The sequence below is a fragment of the Artemia sp. Qi Xiang Cuo genome, chromosome 11 (assembly GCF_049724085.1).
Source record: "Artemia sp. Qi Xiang Cuo chromosome 11, ASM4972408v1, whole genome shotgun sequence".
NCBI lineage: Eukaryota > Metazoa > Arthropoda > Branchiopoda > Anostraca > Artemiidae > Artemia > Artemia sp. Qi Xiang Cuo.
The window spans coordinates 21696620-21717976 of NC_142804.1; the positions used below are offsets into that span (position 1 = coordinate 21696620).

The 21357-nt window shown below is 31.9% G+C and overlaps 2 protein-coding genes across 4 annotated transcripts in view; both read left to right on the forward strand.

Annotated features, from left to right (window-relative positions):
• LOC148946757 (uncharacterized) overlaps window positions 1-15671 on the forward strand; it is a 117926-nt gene extending 102255 nt beyond the window's left edge. The window contains exon 3 of the mRNA XM_089096588.1: window positions 14815-15671. Within this exon, the coding sequence (XP_088952714.1) occupies window positions 14815-14879 (65 nt within the window). The 3' untranslated portion in view covers window positions 14880-15671. The remainder of the gene's footprint in view (window positions 1-14814) is intronic.
• LOC148946754 (ubiquitin carboxyl-terminal hydrolase 10-A-like) overlaps window positions 1-21357 on the forward strand; it is a 560345-nt gene that overhangs the window by 458572 nt on the left and 80416 nt on the right. The gene's annotated exons all lie outside the window — the stretch shown is intronic.

Consider the following 21357-nt stretch of genomic DNA (forward strand, 5'->3'; position numbering starts at 1 on the left):
GGTTTGTAACTCATGGGACTTGTGGACAAACCAGTGGGCTCTTTTGAGTGTAATTTGAGGAGCCTTTTTCCTCCTCCGCCTGAGTTGATGACCCCGGGTGAGGGTGCCCCAGTTTCTATTATGGACACCCTTGCTCATATCAAATATGAGCAAAGGTTCAAAATAGTATTTCAAGCCTACAAGCAATTTTAAAACTGCAATACAGAACTTTAAAACACATAAATCAACCATAGTTATCCTTCAATTAAGAAATTTTCAAGTTTTAAATGTTTTCTTTTTGTTTTTTCTTTTTTTCTTTTTTTTTGCTCTTGAAATCCATTAATAATTTTCTTCTAAAGCGTTTCGAAACACGCTTTGTGTTGCAGATTCATCAGAGGGTATTATTTCAAACGCCTACAGTCTTTTCCTTTGCTGCTGAGATGACGTCCAGTATTCGTATTCGTACGGTGTATCAGGAAGGATTTTGTTCGTCCTAAAACTTACTAGTGGATGCCAAACAATATTTCCCAATTTTTCTTTCTTTAGTTGTTTTCGTGTGTTGTTTAGTTCTTGGACGCTATAAATAACACTTTCCATCTATATATTTTCACATTGATCTAATGCATGTTTTAGATTGGCTAAATAGGTCTGTCACATTGGTTCACATGACATCCTTAAGAATGTAAACTGAATTCTGATTGGTTGATTTAGATGACGAATCACGGACTATTTTACAATGTTGTAGATATTTTACAATACACCGTAAAATCTTTCTTTTACGTTATGATGTTAATATTTAACTTGAGTTAAGACTTCACTCTACGTTATAGATTGTTGCGGATCAAACTTCGTCTACACTGCAGGTAGTCCCTAGTAGGCTCGAGTTTTACTTTGGATCTTATGTTACTTAAGTTTGCGTTAAGTTTTGGAAAGTTCAATATAGCAGCAACAAAATGGAACTAATTAATGTATAATTAACAAATTTTGAAGACAAATAAATACACTTTACCTAGAAATTCTTTCTCGCTTGATCAGAGCAGTAGTAAGTCATATAAAGGTTTCAGTAGTGCTTGCGTAATATGCCTTACCAGGGGCCAGTGACCTATTACAATGAACGATACTTACCTTACCAGACGGGTTTTCTATTGTGACACTCATTTTTTTTGTGTCAAACGACTAGAGAAAGCTTGGTGGTTAGTCCATATAATAACCTGATTAGTCGGTTTTTTAAAAAACTTGGCAAGCTATAATGTACATTCTTAGCAGTTTGTAGGCATTACGAGATAGTCAGATACCTAAATTAAGGGCCTATAAATCTTTTTGAACCTACAATTTGTTTAGAATGAAGTGTTTTTTATATCAGATATCAAAATTTTTAGAAGTTCGTAGCCATTGCGAGATAGTCAGATAGCTAAATTAAGGGCCTATAAATCCTTTTGTACCTACAATTTGTTTAGAATGAAGTGTTTTTTTATAGCAGATATCAAGATTCTTAGCAGTTAGTAGGCATTATGAGATAGACAGACCCCGAAATTAAGGGCCTATTACTCTTTTTGTATTTACAATTTGTTTAGAATGAAGTGTTTTTTCTAGCAGATATAAATATTATTAGCAGTTCGTAGCCTTTACGAGATAGTGAGATCCATAGATTAAGGCCCTATAAATCTTTTTGAGACTAAATTTTGTTTAGAGTGAATTTTTTTTTATAGCACATATAAATATTGTTAGCTGTTTTTAGGCATTGCTATATAGTCAGATAAATAATTTAAGGTCGTATAAATCCTTTTGTACCTACAATTTGTTTAGAATAAAGTGTTTTATATAGAAGATATGAATATTCGGATCAGGTCGTAGCTATTAAGAGCGAGCCAGAAAAATAAAGTAAGGGCCTATATGTCTTTATGTTAGTACACTTGGTTTATAATTATGTGTTTTTTTATAGCAGTTATCAATCTTCTTTGCAGTTATTAGCCATTAAGAGAGTGAGATAAATCAAATAAGTGCCTATTAATCATATTTTTACTAAAATATGTTTAGAATGAAGTGTTTTTTATAGCAGATATCAAGATTCTTAGCAGTTCGTAGCCATTGCGAGATAGTCAGATACCTAAATTAAGGGCCTATAAATCTTTTTGTTCGTACAATTTATTTAGAATGAAGTGTTTTTTATAGCAGATATCAAGATTCTTAGCAGTTCGTAGCCATTAAGAGATAGTCAGATACCTAAATTAAGGGCCTTTAAATATTTTTGTACCTACAATTTGTTTAGAATGAAGTGTTTTTTATAGCAGATATCAAGATTCTTAGCAGTTCGTAGCCATTGCGAGATAGTCAGATACCTAAATTAAGGGCCTATAAATATTTTTGTTCGTACAATTTATTTAGAATGAAGTGTTTTTTATAGCAGATATCAAGATTCTTAGCAGTTTGTAGGCATTACGAGATAGTCAGATACCTAAATTAAGGGCCTATAAATCCTTTTCTACCTACAATTTGTTTAGAATGAAGTGTTTTTTATAGCAGATATCAAGATTCTTAGCAGTTCTTAGCTATTATGAGATCGCCACACCCCTAAATTAATGGCCTATTAATCTTTTTGTATTTACAATTTGTTTAGAATGAAGTGTTTTTTATAGCAGTTATCAAGATTCTTAGCAGTTCGTAGCCATTACGAGATAGTCAGATACCTAAATTAAGGGCCTATAAATATTTTTGTACCTACATTATGTTTAGAGTTAATTGTTTTTTATAGCACATATCAAGATTCTTAGCAGTTCGTAGCCATTACAAGATAGTCAGATACCTAAATTAAGGGCCTATAAATCTTTTTGTTAGTACAATTTGTTTTGAATTAAGTGTTTTCTATAGCAGATATCAAGATTCTTAGCAGTTCGTAGCCATTACGAGATACTCAGTTACCTAAATTAAGGGTCTATAAATCCTTTTGTACCTACAATTTTTTTAGAATGAAGTGTTTTTTATAGCACATATCAAGATTCTTAGCAGTTCGTACTCATTACGCGATAGTCAGATACCTAAATTAAGGGGCAATTAATCTTTTTGTATTTACAATTTGTTTAGAATGAAGTGTTTTTTATAGCAGATATCAAGATTCTTATCAGTTTGTAGCCATTGGGGATGGGGCGATGACTGAGTGGATGTCTTAGATGTGGATATCTTAGACTAGTAATAGTGCTGTACTGTGGTATGAATTTCTTGTGAAAAACCCAAATGAATTAGTTCAAAATAAAGTTTTAACAAGAAATGTATGAAAAGTATTTTTTTTTGGGGGGGGGGGGGGCGATGACAGAGTGGATGTCGTAGACTAGTTATAGTGCTGTACTCTGGCAGGAACTGCTGTAGAAAACCCGGATGAATGAGATGAAAATAAAGTATTAACAAGATATGTCTGAAAATTATTTTTTTTGGGGGGGAATCTGAGCTAATTAGGGTTTTTGACCGTAAACTCTAGTTTTTTTGGCAAGAAAATTATGGAAAATACAATTATCTGGTTCAAATGTGAAACTTAAGTCCATTTTTGGATCGAAAAAATAAACTATTTCAGTAAAATCTGAGATAATAAGGGTTTTTGACCATAAACTATATTTTTTTGCAAGAAAATTATGGGAAATACAATTCTCTGGTTCATAGGTGAAACTTAAGTCCATTTTTGGTTAGAAAAATAAAAATATTTCTGTAAAATCTGAGCTAATAGGGGTTTTTGACTGTAAACTCTAGTTTGTTGAAAGAAAATTATGGAAAATACAATTCTCTGGTTTAAATGTTAAACTTAAGTCCATTTTTTGATTTAAAAATAAAACTATATCCGTAAAATCTGAAATAATAATTCAATATTTTTTTTCATAAAAACAAACTTTTTTTTTTTTTTAAACTTCGAAATTTTTCAACTTTATTTATTTTTTCTTTTTGTATCCATCTTAAAATGTCAAAGTATGCTTACGGTTCTAAAAATTGTGCTCTATGATTGGTCAGAGACACGATTTGGCTTTCCCAATGGTATTCTATGACCACTTATCGTCACTACCTAGTCTAATGCATGTATTAAATCAGTATTTTTTACACAGTGGAACAATAAACACAATTCATATCTTTTTAAAAAGAAAGTGAAGATGGAACATTTTAATAGAGTGTGTTCACATAACAAGGTTATTGTAGTATTGAATGCCGACAAGGAGAAGTATTTAAACTATGAAACAAGTACAAGTGGTAGCACTATTGGAAATGTATGCATGCATTGTCATGACCGTAAGGAATTTAATTTTTTTGGGATACCGAAAAAATTCAACTCTTATGATGGTGCTTATGCGAGATTGTGATCTCCAGAGATGATTGCACTCAAAAAGAATGCTAACATAAAAATAATTGTTGATGATAGAGGAAAACTCCTTGCTACTTCTGTAGGTAATACATTACCTACAGATACATCCAATCATGAGCTATCGGGTAGTAGCGATCAACGGAAGTCTAATAAAATTAAGACCTACTCTTCTTATAATATCGTAAACCATATTTTTTTTAAGTGCTAAAGCTACTACCTTTGTAAAAATAATGTGTTAATATACAGTAAAATTGCAAGAAAAATAAAAATGGTAATGTCGAAAAATATCACTACGGACTATACAGATAGAACGCTGAAGAACAAAGATCCAGCAATCATTAATGGCATTGAACAATAAGTCAGCGAAGCCAATAATAACAAACATAAAAAGTGCATTTAGCCTGTTCAGGGGAAATCAGTAAAAATTGTGCATGACTCAAAATGTACTAATGATAGTTATTTAGATTATGAACTCAGAGACGACAACAACTACAATATCAAGAGAGAACATGGTGAACTATTTTATGGAACAGATTCAAAATATCCAAAGTTAATCATTGATATTAATAATGTATCATATTATATTTTTGTATTAATATTCTACATAGCATTATTTCATTAAAAATATTATATTGTTACGTTTTCATTATTTTTTGGAGTAAGGTAGCTTATCAATCGTTTAGAGTGTATATTAAAACATCGGATATGAAGGAAACGCAATTTGCGTACATCTATTGTCAGACACACTATTTCCGTAAAATCTGAGCTATTAAGGGTTTTTTGACCGTAAACTATAGTTTTTTGTAAGAAAATTATGGAAATACAATTCTCTGGTTCAAATGCGGAACTTAAGTCTATTTTTGGATCCAAAAATAAAACTATTTCCGTAAAATCTGAGCTAATAAGGCTTTTTCACCCGTAAACTCTAGTTTCTTGTAATAAAATTATGTAAAATACATTTTTGTACGTATCTTAAAATGACAAAATATCATTCTTGAATTCACCTCTTGGACACACAATGTAGAAATTAAAAAAATTTGTAATTTCCAGACTTCATTTGCAAACAATAGAAACCGAGAGTGCTATGACTCCTCCCCGCAATGACTTCTAAGGGTTTTACGACTCCTCCACACGATGAATTCAGACCGTTTTAGGAGTCACCCCCCTAGCCATAACTCCATTCAACCTTGAGCGAAGGTATAAAAGTTTGATGATATATTTATCTTCTTAAAAACTACATTAAGAGCTTCCAAGATGAGAGGAATTTATGACACTGAATTTATCGGTTTGGAAATATAATCTTGTGGTGTTATATTTGAATGTGCATTTTTATTATTGTCAATGGAACTCGTAGAAATTGACTGTTATCATTGGATGGTGAACTATAACATGTTTGAGTATGATAAAAGCTTGTGAAGTACTACATTACATCATATGAACAGACTGGGATTCTATGATAGAGTGATTACACTACTTAATAATAGTGGTCAGGAACTGAGAAATGTCCAGGAGGAAGTTAGTGAAATTTGCAGCTTTTTTGGGGTTGACGCACGCTATATAAAGGGTAATATACCTACAGATAAAGTTTTAATTCAAAAGTATGACCCTAGGATTGCAGTTTTCAATGTAGAAGAATTTAAGTGTCCTAAATTTGAAGGGGTTTATCATCGTCCTGGAGACGAGGTCAGGTTCTTTGCGCGCTGGATACCTAAGGACCTGCCTGATCGTGATAAATACATAAGACATGGTAAAAACTATTCTAAATCATGGGACCATCGTTTCTGGATGCCTAAGAGTGAACGTGTGTATGACTATGTGTCATAATCTAATTTGTTTTAATATTCTACATAGCATTATTTAATTAAAAATATATTATATATTAAATTTTTATGTATCCAATATTTTTTGAGACAGCAATAGTTTCAAAGGTTCATAATATATATTAAAACATAGGATAGATAAGAAAAGGAATTTGTATTCATCTTTTGTCCGACGATTGGGGCGACATTAACAAAATCTATGCATCAGGATGAATAAAATTTTTATCAACATCCGATATTGGATATGTCAATATGTCATCATGAAAAAATTGCAAGTAAGTAGGAAGTAGGTAAATAAGTAAGTAAGTAAGTAAAAAACTCTTTCTTGAATTCATCTCTTGGTTACACAATACAGAAATTTTATTATAGGAAATTATAACAAAAAAATTGAAGAAACTCTCTCTATTAACATTCGTTATAGATTGAACTCAATTCCTGGACAGACAAAACAGTATTTTCAAAAAATATAATTGTAGAATTGATTAAATTAAATATAAAAATACAGTTCTCGGATACATCGGAAAAAGTTGACACGATCTAAGTACTGGAAATAATAAATTCCTTTTAAAGTTTTTATCGGATACATCAGATAACAGTAATAATATCCAAGTTCTATTCATTTTGTCTTCATGTGTTGTTACGTTGAATTTAGATTAGACCGGTTTTTCTTTTAATTTTGACTTCATGTGTTGCTACGTTGAATTTAGATTAGACCGGTTTTTCTTTCTATAGTAGAAACCAGCGTATATTTTTGGAGTAGAAAAAAAAAATTTGGTTAGTCTGAAGTTGATTGTCTGAAAAGTATTTTTTTGGGGGAGATACACAATTGGCTGAAACAAAAGCAGAACTTTTAAAATCACAACAACTGAAGATCAGTGGATAATTCCGTTGTTTTTTTTTTTTTTTTTTTTTTTTGGTTTTTTTTTTTTAAACACGTCTTTATTAAAAAAAAGCGTAAATCTTAAAATAACAACAACTAAAGATCAGTAAATGATTCCATTGTTTTTTTTTAACACAATTGGTTGAAACAAAAGCAGAACTTTTAAAATCACAACAACTGAAGGTCAGTAAATAATTCCATTGTTTTTTTTGTTAAACACGATTGATTGAAATAAAAGAGGAACTTTTAAAATAACAACAACAGATTAGACCAGTTTTCCTTTTAATTTTGGCTTCATGTTTTGTTACGTTGAATTTAGATTAGGCTGGTTTTTCTTTCTATAGTAGAGACTAGTGTATATTTTTAGAGTAGAAAAAAATTCTGGTTAGTCTGAAGTCTATTGTCTGAAAAGTATTTTTTTTGGGGGGGGAGAGAAACTATTGGCTGAAACAAAAGCAGAAATTATAAAATCACAAAAACTGAAGATCAGTAAATAATTCCGTTGTTTTTTGTTTTTTTTATTAAACGAGATTAGCTGAAATATAAGCAGAAATTTTAAAATCACAACAACTAAAGATCAGTAAATGATTCCTTTTTTTTTTGTTTTTTTTTGTTAAACACGGTTGATTGAAACAAAAGCATAACTTTTAAAATCACAACAACTGAAGGTCAGTAAATAATACCTTTGTTTTTTTTTGTTAAGCATTATGGGTTGAAATAAAAGAGTAACTTTTGAAATTACAACAACTTAAGGTCAGTAAATAAAAAAAAAACTAATATAATGCCAGAAAATAAACATGTACAGTTGACTTTGCTTTACTTAATTTTTTAAGGTTCATTTAGACGTGGTTACGTGCGCGCACGTTTTTAACAAAAAAAAATCGTGTTTAACAAAAAAAAACAAAAAAAAACAACGGAATTATTTACTTATCTTCAGTTTTTGTGATTTTAAAAGTTCTGATTTTTTTTCAGCCAATTGTGTATCTCCCCCCCCAAAAAAAAAATTTTCAGACAATCAAATTCAGACTAACCAGATTTTTTTTTCTACTCCAAAAATATACGCTAGTCTCTACTATTTTAAAAGTTCTAAAAAAAGTTCTAAAACCGGTCTAATCTAAATGATTTTAAAAGTTCTGCTTTTATTTCAGCCATTAGTGTTTAACAAAAAAAAAAAAAAAAAAAAAAAAACAACGGAATTATCTACTGAATGTACAGTTGTTTTGATTTTAAAAGTTCTGCCTTTGTTTCAGCCAATCGTTTATCTCGCCCACAAAAAATACTTTTCAGACAATCAACTTCAGACTAACCAGATTTTTTTTTCTACTCTAAAAATATACGCTAGTCTCTACTATAGAAAGAAAAACCGGTCTAATCTAAATTCAACGTAGCAACACATGAAGCCAAAATTAAAAGAAAAACTGGTCTAATCTAAATTCAACGTAACAACACATGAAGCCAAAATGAATAAAACTTGGATTTTATGACTTTTACCTGATGTATCAGATAAAAACTTTGAAAAGGAATTTATGATTTCCGGTACTTAGAGCGTGGCAACTTTTTCCGATGTATCCAACACATGGATTTTTATATAGAATTTAATAAATTCTACAATGGTAGTTTTTAAAAATACTGCTTTTTCTGTCCATGAATTAAGATCAATCGATAAAGAATGTTAATAGAGAGTTTAGTCAATTTTTTTTTATAATTTCCAATAATACAATTTATGTATTGTGTAGCCAAGAGATGAATTCAAGAAAGAGTTTGTTACTTACTTACTTACCTACTTCCTACTTACTTACAATTTTTTCATAATGACATAATGACATATATAAACAACGGATGTTGATAAAGAATTTATTCATTCTGATACCTAGATTTTGTCGATATTACCCCATGTGTCTGACAATAGATGTATGCAAATTCCTTTTCTCACATCTCCGATGTTTTAATAGACATTCTAAACTTTTGATATGCTAGCTTACTCTAAAAATAATGAACACATAACAATGTAATGCATAATATATTTTTAATGAAATAATGCTATGTATAATATTAATACAAAATTATATTATGACACATAGTCACACACACGTTCACTCTTAGGCATCCAGAAACTATAGTCCCATGATGTAGAATAGTTTTTACCATGTCTTATGCATTTATCACGATCAGGCATGTCCTTAGGTATCCAGTGCGCAAAGAACCTGACCTCGTCTTCAGGACGATGATAAACCCCTTCAAATTTAGGACACTTAAATTCTTCTAGATTGAAAAGTGGAATCCTAGGGTCACACTTTTGAATTAAAACTTTATCTGTAGGTACATTACCCTTTACATAGAGTGCGTCAACCCCGAAAAAGCTGCAAATTTCACTAACTTCCTCCTGGACATTTCTCAGTTCCTGACCACTATTATTAAGTGGTTTAATCACTCTATCATAGAATCCCAGTCTGTTCATATGATGTAATGTAGTACTCCATAAGATTTTATCACACTCAAACATGCTATAGTTCACCATCCATTGATAATAGTCAATTTCTTCGAGTTCCATTGACAATGATAAAAATGCACATTCAAATATAATACCACAAGATGATTTTTCCAAACCGATAAATTCTGTGTCATACAGTCCTATCATCCTGAAAGCTATTTATGAAGTTGTTAAGATGAGAAATACATCATCAAACTTTTATACCTTCGCTCAAGGTTGAATGGAGTTATGGCTAGGGGGTGACTCCTAAAACCATCTGAATTCATTATGGGGAGGAGTAACAAAATCTTTAAAAGTCATTGTGGGGAGGGGTCATAGCACTATCGGTGTCTATTGCTTGCAAATGAAGACTGAAAATTATAATTTTTTTTTTAATTTCTGTATTGTGTGTCCAAGAGGTGAATTCAAGAATCATATTTTGTCATTTTAAGATACGTACAAAAAAGTATTTTACATAATTTTCTTACAAGAAACTAGAATTTACGGTCGAAAAAGCCTTATTAGCTCAGATTTTACGGAAATACTTTTATTTTTCGATCATAAAATAGACTTAAGTTCCAAATTTGAACCAGAGAATTGTATTTCCATAATTTTCTTACAAAAAAACTAGAGTTTACGGTCAAAAACCCTTAATAGCTCAGATTTTACGGAAATAGTGTGTCTGACAATAGATGTACGCAAATTCCTTTTCCTACATCTCCGATGTTTTAATATACATTCTAAACGCTTGATACGTTAGCTTACTCTAAAAAATAATGAACATGTAACAATGTAATACTTTTAATGAAATAATGCTATTTATAATATTAATACAAAAATATATTATGATACATTATTAATATCAATGATTAACTTTGGACATTTTGAATCTGTTCCATAAAATAGTTCACAATGTTCTCTCTTGATATTGTAGTTATTGTCTTCTCTTAGTTCGTAATCAGTAGAATAATTATTATTCCATTTTGAATCCTACACAATTTTTACTGGTGTCTGATGAACAGGCTCAATATGCTTTTCGTCTTTGCTATTATTTGATTCATTGACAGTTTGATCAATGCCAGTAATGTTTGCTGGTGCTTTGTTCTTCATCGTTTCATCTTTATATTCCGTAGTGATATTTTTTGACAATGCCATTTTTATTTTTCTTGCAATTTCACTGTCTATTAACACATTATTTTTACACAGGTAGCAGTTTCGGCACGTAAACAAGATATGGCTTACGATATTAGTAGCAGAGTAGGCCTTTCTTTTATTAGCCTTCCGTTGAATGCTAATACCCGAAAGCTGATGATTGGATGTATCCGTAGGTAATGTGTTACCTGCAGCAGTAGCAAGGAGTCGTCCTCTATCATCAACACTTATTTTTATGTTAGCATTCTCTTTGAGTGCAGTCATCTCTGGAGATCTCAATCTCGCATAACCACCATCATAAGAGTTGAATTTTTTCGGTATCCCAAAGAAATTTAATTCCTTACTGTCATAACAATGCATGCATACATTTCCAATAGTGCTACCACTTGTACTTGTTTCATAGTTTAAATACTTCTCCTTGTCGGCATTCAATGCTACAATAACCTTGTTATGTGAACACACTCTATTAAAATGTTCCATCTTCACTTTCTTTTTTAAAAGATATGACTTATGTGTTTATCATTCCACTGTGTAAAAAATACTGATTTAATACAATGCAGTAGACTAGGTAGTAACCATAAGCGGTCATAGAATATCTGTGGGAAAGCCACATCGTGTCTCTGACCAATCATAGAGCACAATTGTTAGAACCGTAAGAATACTTTGACATTTTAAGATAGATACAAAAAGAAAAAATAAATAAAGTTGAAAAATTTCGAAGTTAAAAAAAAAAAGTTTGTTTTTATGTAAAAAATATTGAATTATTAGTTCAGATTTTACGGATATAGTTTTATTTTTCAATCCAAAAAAGGACTAAAGTTTCAAATTTGAACCAGAGAATTGTATTTTCCATAATTTTCTTTCAACAAACTAGAGTTTACAGTCAAAAACCATTATTAGCTCAGATTTTACAGAAATAGATTTATTTTTCGAACCAAAATTGGACTTAAGTTTCACCTATGAACCAGAGAATTGTATTTCCCATAATTTTCTTGCAAAAAACTATAGTTTACGGTCAAAAACCCTTATTAGCTCAGATTTTACGGAAATCGTTTAATTTTTCGATCCAAAAATGGACTTAAGTTTCACATTTGAACCAGAGAATTGTATTTTCCATAATTTTCTTGCAAAAAAAAACTAGAGTTTACGGTCAAAAACCCTAATTAGCTCAGATTCCCCACAAAAAAAATACTTTTCAGACATTTCTTGTTAAAACTTTATTTTCAACTAATTCATCCGGGTTTTCGAAAGCAGTTCATGCCAGAGTACAGCACTATAACAAGTCTAAGACATCCACTCTGTCATCGTCCCTACCCCCCCAAAAAAAAATACTTTTCAGACATTTCTTGTTAATACTTTATTTTCAACTAATTCATATGGGGTTTTCACAAGAAATTCGTACCACAGTAGGCCTACAGCAATATCAGTAGTCTAAGATATCCACATCTAAGACATCCACTCTGTCATCGCCCCATCCCCAATGGCTACAAACTGATAAGAATCTTGATATCTGCTATAAAAAACACTTCATTCTAAGCAAATTGTAAATACAAAAATATTTATAGGCCCTGAATTTAGGTATCTGACTATCGCGTAATGACTAAGAACTGCTAAGAATCTTGATATGTGCTATAAAAACCACTTCATTCTAAACAATTTGTAGGTACAAAAGGATTTATAGGCCCTTAATTTAGCTATCTGAGTATCTCGTAATGTCTACGAACTGATAAGAATCTTGATATCTGCTATAGAAAACACTTAATTCTAAACAAATTGTACGAACAAAAATATTTATAGGCCCTTAATTTAGGTATCTGACTATCTCGTAATGGCTAAGAACTGCTAATAATCTTGATATATGATATACAAAACACTTCATTCTAAACATATTGTAGGTACAAAAATATTTATAGGCCCTTAATTTAGGTATCTGATTATCTCGTAATGGCTACGAACTGCTAAGAATCTTGATATCTGCTAGAAAAAACCCTTCATTCTAAACAAATTGTTAATACAAAAAGATTAATAGGCCCTTAGTTTAGGGGTCTGGCTATCTCATAATAGCTAAGAACTGCTAAGAATCTTGATATCTGCTATAAAAACACTTCATTCTAAACAAATTGTAGGTAGAAAATGATTTAAAGGAACTTAATTTAGGTATCTGACTATCTCGTAATGCCTATTAAGTGTTAAGAATCATGATATCTGCTATTAAAAACACTTCATTCTTAATAAATTGTACGAACAAAAATATTTATAGGCCCTTTAATTTAGGTATCTGACTATCTCGCAATGGCTACAAACTGCTAAGAATTTTGATATCTTCTATAAAAAACACTTCATTCTAAACAAATTGTAGGTACAAAAATATTTATAGGCCCTTAATTTAGGTATCTGACTATCTCGTAATGGCTACGAACTGCTAAGAATCTTGATATCTGCTATAAAAACACTTCATTCTAAATAAATTGTACGAACAAAAAGATTTATAGGCCCTTAATTTAGGTATCTGACTATCTCGCAATGGCTACGAACTGCTAAGAATCTTGATATCTGCTATAAAAAACACTTCATTCTAAACAAATTGTAGGTACAAAAATATTTATAGGCCCTTAATTTAGGTATCTGACTATCTCGTAATGGCTACGAACTGCTAAGAATCTTGATATCTGCTATAAAAAACACTTCATTCTAAACAAATTGTAGGTAGAAAAAGATTTATAGGCTCTTCATTTAGGTATCTGACTATCTCCTAATTGCTACGAACTGCTAATAATCTTCATATCTGCTATAAAAAAAACATTTCATTCTAAACAAATTGTAAAAAAAGATATATTAATAGGCCCTTAATTTAGGGGTCTGACTATCTCATAATAGCTAAGAACTGCTAAGAATCTTGATATCTGCTATAGACAACAGTTCATTCTAAACAAAATGTAGGTAGAAAAGGATTTATAGGCCCTTAAATTAGGTATCTGACTATCTCGAAATGGCTACGAACTGCTAAGAATCTTGATATCTGCTATAAAAAACACTTAATTCTAAACAAATTGTAGGTACAAAAATATTTATAGGGCATTAATTTAGGTATCTGACTATCTCGTAATGGCTACGAACTGCTAAGAATCTTGATATCTGCTATAAAAAACACTTAATTCTAAACAAATTGTAAATACAAAAAGATTAATAGGCCCTTAATTTAGGGGTCTGGCTATCTCGTATTGCCTACAAACTGCTAAGAATCTTGATATCTGCTATAAAAAACAATTCATTCTAAACAATTTGTAGGTACAAAAGGATTTATAGGCCCTTAATTTAGGTATCTGACTATCTCGCAATGGCTACGAACTGCTAAGAATCTTGATATCTCCTATAAAAAACACTTCATTCTAAACAAATTGTAGGTACAAAAAGATTTATAGGCCCTTAATTTAGCTATCTGACTATCTCGTAATGCCTACAAACTGCTAAGAATGTACATTATAGCTTGCCAAGTTTTTTAAAAACGACTAATCAAGTTATCATATGGAGTAACCACCAGCTTTCTCTAGCCGTTTGACACAAAAAAAATGAATGTCACAATAGAAAACCCGTCTGGTAAGGTAAGTATCGTTCATTGTAATAGGTCACTGGCCCCTGGTAAGGCATATTACGCAATCACTACTGAAACCTTTATATGACTTACTACTCAGAGCTTTAGTGTCCATGTCTATTCAAGATTTTTTATTTTTGAATAGTTTGCTTAAACCCTGTGGTAGCACAATGAATTGATTGTCTGCTCAGAAATACGAGACCCAGGAATAGATCTCCGCTACCTTAGTGCTGGGTGACAAGCTTGCTACTTTATTCTATAAAAAAGGACCCAGAAACTGGGTCCTGGACCTGACGTCCTATGCCCCAGTAATGGCTCTGAAGGATCTATATTGTTTTCGTTTTTTTTTTGCTTATCACGGCTGTTATGCTTTTTGACGATGGTTATGGTGGTATTATCGAGTTTCAAACTAGCCTAGTGTGAAAGGACTGGCTTAAGTGAATAGGTTATGCTTACCGCAACACAACTTAACGAGTTAATTTAAAGAATAGCAAAGCAGTGTGAAAGCTGCTTTATACTAAGTAGTTTACGTTACGGAATGACAGTAGGAAACAGCTTTAATGTTTTTTCTTCTCCTTTCAGATTCAGTGTATAAAGAAGTGATAAATTTTGTGCCTCCTACTGTCACCGAAGCAGAACAAGAATAGTGGCGTTGTAAATTGCTCAGATTCTTAACGTTTTTGTCTTGGTTTTCACCCTATCTCTCTATTACTCAAATTATATTATAGGCGAGATTATAGGTCTAAGACAGTCAAACTTTTTTGCCACATTTGGATTAAACCCCGGTAATGGACGAATATGGAGAAATTCTCCTTTTTATAAAAAATCAAGTCAAGCGGAGGGTTTAGTATTATAATAAATCAGACTCATTTTTGTCCTGTAGGGACAATGCAGCACAGCTTATAACCAAAATTTGTCAATGCATCGATGTTTGAGTCTTTTTTGTGCAATGGCCGAAATATTTCAGTAGTCACTGAAAGATTATGGAAATAATTATCCACTGTAAAATCTATCTGACTTTAAATGTCTGTGACTCTCAGTTTTTACTGTAAAATTATAATGCTTATCAAAGAAAATCAGTCAAACAATCGTTTATTTGTCCTAATTGTTGGAAAAAGGTTTACGCTATTCGCTTATTTTAGTAACTCCAATCTTTCTCTTTTCTGGAAAAAATCTACTACGGAAGTTTCCATTTCATTCATAGCAACCAATAATTATTATCTTGACCTATTTTGTTGTTCCACCAGACACTTCACCCGTTCACGATAACAGTGACGCCTGACATATATTTTATACTAAAAACTAGTTTAACATAGCATTCTGTGTTGATGCAAAAGGTTCTGCCTCGTGTCTTTTTGTTTGACTTTCTCACAACTCTTTTTTTTAAACAGTAAAAACTTTAGCGTCAAGAGCGAGGCGTTGAGGTGGGCACAGCCCTTTTCATATACGGAATAATTTCTTTTCTTTTTAAGTTTTATTGTCTCTCATTACTTTCAGTTTAAAACACTTTTTTTTTATTTAAAGGCTGCGAACGCGAGGGGTTTGGGGGGCGGCAGCCTCCCAACTGTGCCTCCTAATACCTGTACGTTTTAAGGTTCGACCTTGTAACTCAGCCTCTTTAACTCTTTAGAAAACGTTGTTTTTGTCAAATAATTTCTGCACGTTTTTGTACAGTTTATTACTTATTATTGCTTGACTAACTGTTAGATGATTGTGTATTATTCGTTTCCTTCTCGACAGGGTGTTTTAAGGGTCAACATTGTAACTCAATTTAAATTCAGAATTATTCAGAATTATTAAATTCAGAATTTAAATTCAATTTAAATTTAAATTCAAATTAAATTCAATGTTTTACAACATTGTAATTTTTTTCAAATAATTTAAAAAAGAAACTGAGTTTCTTTTTTTAAATTTAAATTCAGTATATAAAAAATTTTCTCTAACGGTGAATCGAACCCGGGTTTTCCGCCTGACAGTCAGGAGTCTCGACCAATGCACTAAAGAGTCACAATTGTAATTGTTTTTTAGTAAGGGGAATCTATTTTTAACGCAAGCAAAACTTGATATTTGGTTTTTGGAAAACAGGGAAGGATTGATCAGATTGACCTGAAATTTTGAGGATAAGCTCCCAGGCCTTAGGAAAACTAATCTTCTAAATTTAAAACCGATCAGACAACGTTAAAGGGGGGTTGTGGTGGGAAAATTTAACATGGGCTATTATTGGAAAACGAGGTTTTTCGTAAATGTAAATTCGGGGGATAATTTTTTCGGTCTGAAAATATCAAAAGGCCCTAACAGGTCAAATTCTGCTTTGAATGAGTCCTCATTCACCCGGATCTGTTGCCAACTGTGGCCTGTAGGCGTGACTAAGAAAAAAAAGAAATGAATTTTAAGTGGCTATATTTGGTTTTTTGAAAACAGGGAAGGAGTGATCGGATTGAACTGAAATTTCGAGGGTAACCTCCCGGGCCCTAGTAAAGTTTAACTTCTAAATTTCAGCCTAATCGGACAACATAAAAGGGGGGCTGTGGTGGGAGGGTCGAAACTTCCGGCCCAGTTTACCCCATGAAGATAAAGTCGGAGGAGGATGAAATTTTTCATGTTTCTTAGTTTGAGCTTGAGCTACAAAATGCGATTGCCGCCGTCTCTCTGCGACCTCTAGGACCTGAAATCACTTAACATTGTGGTGGGTCGCCTCTTTATAGAGGCACAAGTGTGCCTCCTTGATAATCGTAATCCACTGAAAGAAGCTGTTTCCATGCAAAACTGTTGCATGGCCATTAAGACTCCCTTCTTAAGATTGAAAAAGATGAATATTTTTTATAATGAATTTACTCTGAGGTTTTACTGGTTAAATCTTGCAATTAAAAAAAAAAAAAATGTTTTTATTGTGATTATTGCACACAGGTCAGACTTTTAAGAAAGGGAGTGTTACCTGAGGAGACGTGTATTTTGATTTAAATGGAGTAAATTTGTATCCGTAAATGTCAATGTTACCACATATTATTCTCAAAATCCTCTGGTGGAAGATGGAAGGGGAGTTGACCTGTCTTAATTTTTTAGTCTTACTAGCTCGAGAAGAACTTCTGGAAATAGAATCATGATCTTTTCAATCAATAAGAAAAGGTTGCCGAGTAGAATTGTTTATCTATCACTTAAGATCTAATGCGAGGATTTTATTTTTATTGTCTTAGTACGAGAACTTACAGTTCTCATAATTTTGAATAGTTAGAACTAGAATTCCCAAAACAGACATAACATTCTAATAAAAATTTTGAAAAACAAACCTGGAAGAACAATAGTTGGGTATGTTTGAAGTTTATGACCTTTTATCATTACATATTCACGTTAATTGTTGTATAATTTAAAATGAATTATTAAGTAAAGTAATTAAACCTTTTATTTTATTAAACTTGCAATCATACAGTTCACATGTTTACTTTTTACTTTAAAAATTGTAACGAAGATGTAATAAGAATGGATAAATTTTTTTAGGACTGAAAATTACTGTTTGCTGTCAAATTTTGCACTGTCTTGAAAAACTCTACATGAGATTACTATATTTTCGTTTCGATTGTAACTGCAAATGCAGTGTGGTATAAGGAATTATTTGGATTATTTTGAATGATCATGATTGTTTTAGTAAGTTCTTTATCTGTGATATTGAATGGTATTTCAGTCATTGTATAATTTTGTCCAAATTTGCAAATGTAACCGGTTTATTCAGTTTTTAGTGGGTGTTGGATTGATTAGGCTATTCAGCATTTAGTCAAGTGCTTGCGTTTATTGTGTTGAAAGTGACGTCAAATTATACGCTATTTGTAGTGCATTCGAGCTTGCCTTATTGACTTAATACTGACTTCTCCAGATATAATTTGTAAACAATAACTGACGACTAGTTAACTGAAGCGTTGCAGACGAGTTGGCAAATATCAATATTAATCACATTACTCCATAGTAAACATAGCGTCCTTACAAAATCCTTAAGGTGTGCACAATTTCACATTTATAGTCCCATCCTATTCTTTATATAATTTCATAGTTGTTTTCTTTTTTCAAAAAGATCAAATTTCGTTGTCATATCACGTGTTTTTTGCTCGCTTGTCCTGCGTTTTCTCGGGTTTAGCAGGTGTAGCTCATCCGACAACTTATCCAGAACGTTTCCAGTAATAATCCTTTTAGTTTCTGGCTTCATTTATGTCGCATGAAACTCCTGAATAAGTAATCAGGCTTGTCATATATTGCTAGATAGCCCATATGTGGCCAGCATGATAATCCTGGTATCTTCGAACGCACTATTTGTGCATTTTGAGATCATATGAGTGGGCATTTAAACTACATACTGCAGAATGTTCACAAATCCAAATTTGAAAGGAGAAGGAAAAAAATCATTTGTATACAATTCAAAATCACAAATATTTCAAACTTACCTGAAACATACCTAGTCGTAACCCAATTTATACTCTGGTGTTTGTTTTTCATTTGTGAATCTGGATTATGCCCAACAAGTTTTTTTCTCTCACTCCTCACATCAATTTTAGATTTCACGATATATCTATTAACTTCTAAGGGAAGATCAAGTAAGCAATCGGATAAACGACGCTTCTTGACTACTAAGATCCCTGCGTCGGCCCTGCATTGTGTTGCTACAGAAAGGTTCGATCTTTGGGCCCCGTATTATCAAGGTCAAACCCACTGCTCCACTACAGGACTGAGAAAAGATTTATTTTTTACCTCTGTTTTTGAATTATTTGCGTGTTTTGTTTACCTTAATCCCTTCCCTCTTTTAGTTTTATCTTCTCTGTTTCGTATTATGTTATCTCTTCTCTTGTATCTGTATAAGTATGTTTCTATTTCTATAGAAAAGTGAAGGGTAGTTAATTGATTTTTTTTTATTTACTTACTACCAATAATTAAAACTTTGTCTCCTTTTTTAATGTGTTTTTCCGCTATAAATTTATTTTTAAAATTTTTCGTTTGTCATCTAATGCAGACACGAATTTATTACTTTAGAGACATGATTTTCAAAATGTTTAAACTCACATCATATGTGAGATTGTTCTGCACGGAGCATGAACTGAGCGCAAGCAAAGAGTACCGGACATGTAAATTTACACCAGTATGGTACTTTTGAATGTTCATATTTTTTACTTTCATTAGTTGAACATTTCTATGAGTCCTTGTGGTGGCACAGCGGTATTCTCAGCTTGTTAACACAGAACCCAGAATTCAAACTCGGCTTCAGCAGAACGCTGCGGGGCCCGACTTAAAGACCTGAGTAGTCAATTAGTATCGTTAATCCATCACAGACTTTTTTTTCCGGTGGCGGTTTATTGGCGTCCAACAAGTAATTAATGGTTACATCTGCTGACGAAAAGAGTAAATGGAAATAACTTTGTCGACGTATATGTTAGATGTTAGTGCGAATTAAGAAAATTGGATAAAAGCAAAATTAATAATGAGAGATTTTCTGAAGTTGACAAATAATAGTGGGTTACTGTTGCAGTTTTATTTGTGTTCATCTTTAGAGTTTCTTGTTTATTCATTTCATCCTCGTATTATTTGTTATCTGTGGTTGTATTTCTGATTTTCTCCGGAAATGTTATGGACGTTGAAAATTTTATCTGAGCTATGTAATTTTGACGTCATTTTGTATTTTGATCCCTTTAGTTGCATATTTTAATATGTCAAAAGATTATGAATAAAATTGATTTAAAGCTAAACTGCCCTTTTATCACCTATAAACTGTAATGTATATACTTTGTTGGTTTTCTTGGCTGTTGTTGTGTGATGCCCCTTAACATGGCATCTGACCCATCAAATTCTAGAGCAAAATCTTGGGGGAGGGCAATGTGACAAAGACGTCAATAAGCAAAATCTCGGGGGGGGGGCAATGTGAGAAGGGTACCTATAATAATTGACAAACTTATTTAAAAAAAGAGAGTGAAAAACAGAAATAAAACAAGGGATAAGGGTGCAAGAAGTAAAGAAGTAATTGCGGTTCTTCCAGATCCGCCAGTGGCTGCAACGATAGCTATAACCTTGTAAAGAACGAACCACGGTCCATGGCAAAAAAAATAATTAAAAAGTACTTTTTGAAGGAAACTTTCAAGTGAAAAAAAAATTGCCATTAGAGGCTGATTGTGGAATGGTAACTATGATTTCGATTAATTTTGATGGTAAAAGTTTATTGCAATAGCAAATTTATGGAAATTTCAAAAACTATTCATAGGCCCTTCAAAATGGGATGAGGTCAGAAAGAAGAGTGAACAATTCGAACTGGCATCGTGGTAGACCTCACAGCATTCAGTTACAGCTTCCCACCTTGAATAACAAGGAAAATGACGTCATCTTTTTAATAATAAAAAAGAATTTTATTGATATCTGATTAAAGCTGAATAGCTTAATAATATAAAACTTGGACGGTTTGTCTTTCCAAAATTTGTTTTTGTATGTAAGTCAATTGACAAATAATTCGGAGTATTTAATCTGGAACAATTTTAATAGTAGGTATCTTCAATAGGGTAGCATTAGCTAGGTACGGTAAATCAGCTACAGTGTCAGCCATAATACATTCATTTTCAGCATTGATATGGCAAAAAAGAAACAAGAAGAAACCTTATTCCAAATTTTTGTTACAGAAAAAAAATTGTAATAGAAAAAAAAGAAACAACAGCTGCACCATGTGTACATTCGGCTGATTGTTTTTTTTTGTTTTTTTTTTACCATTGACACAGTCAGACACATACGTACTTAGATACCAGAGGTACCTACACCTAATACAGCCTTAAAATTGATATTTTAATACTTTAAAATTAACCAAAAATAGCTTACAATCTTCGTTTTTTAAAATATAACAAATTATTTTGTTGCCCAATGTGTTTTTTTTTTTTTTTTTTCAACGAAAAACCTTCCCTCAAATTGGTTAATGTTTTACGATTTCCTTGGTTTTGATACCAAATATCATACAAAAATATCTCAGAATCTAAATCTTATACCAAGAAACTGTATTTTCAGCAATAATCTGCAGCATAGGGATTAGATAAATTTATCACAAACTGGAATTATAACTGTCATAACAAGAGGAAACCTACGAATAGACTTAAAGTGTAGGAATAGTAAAAT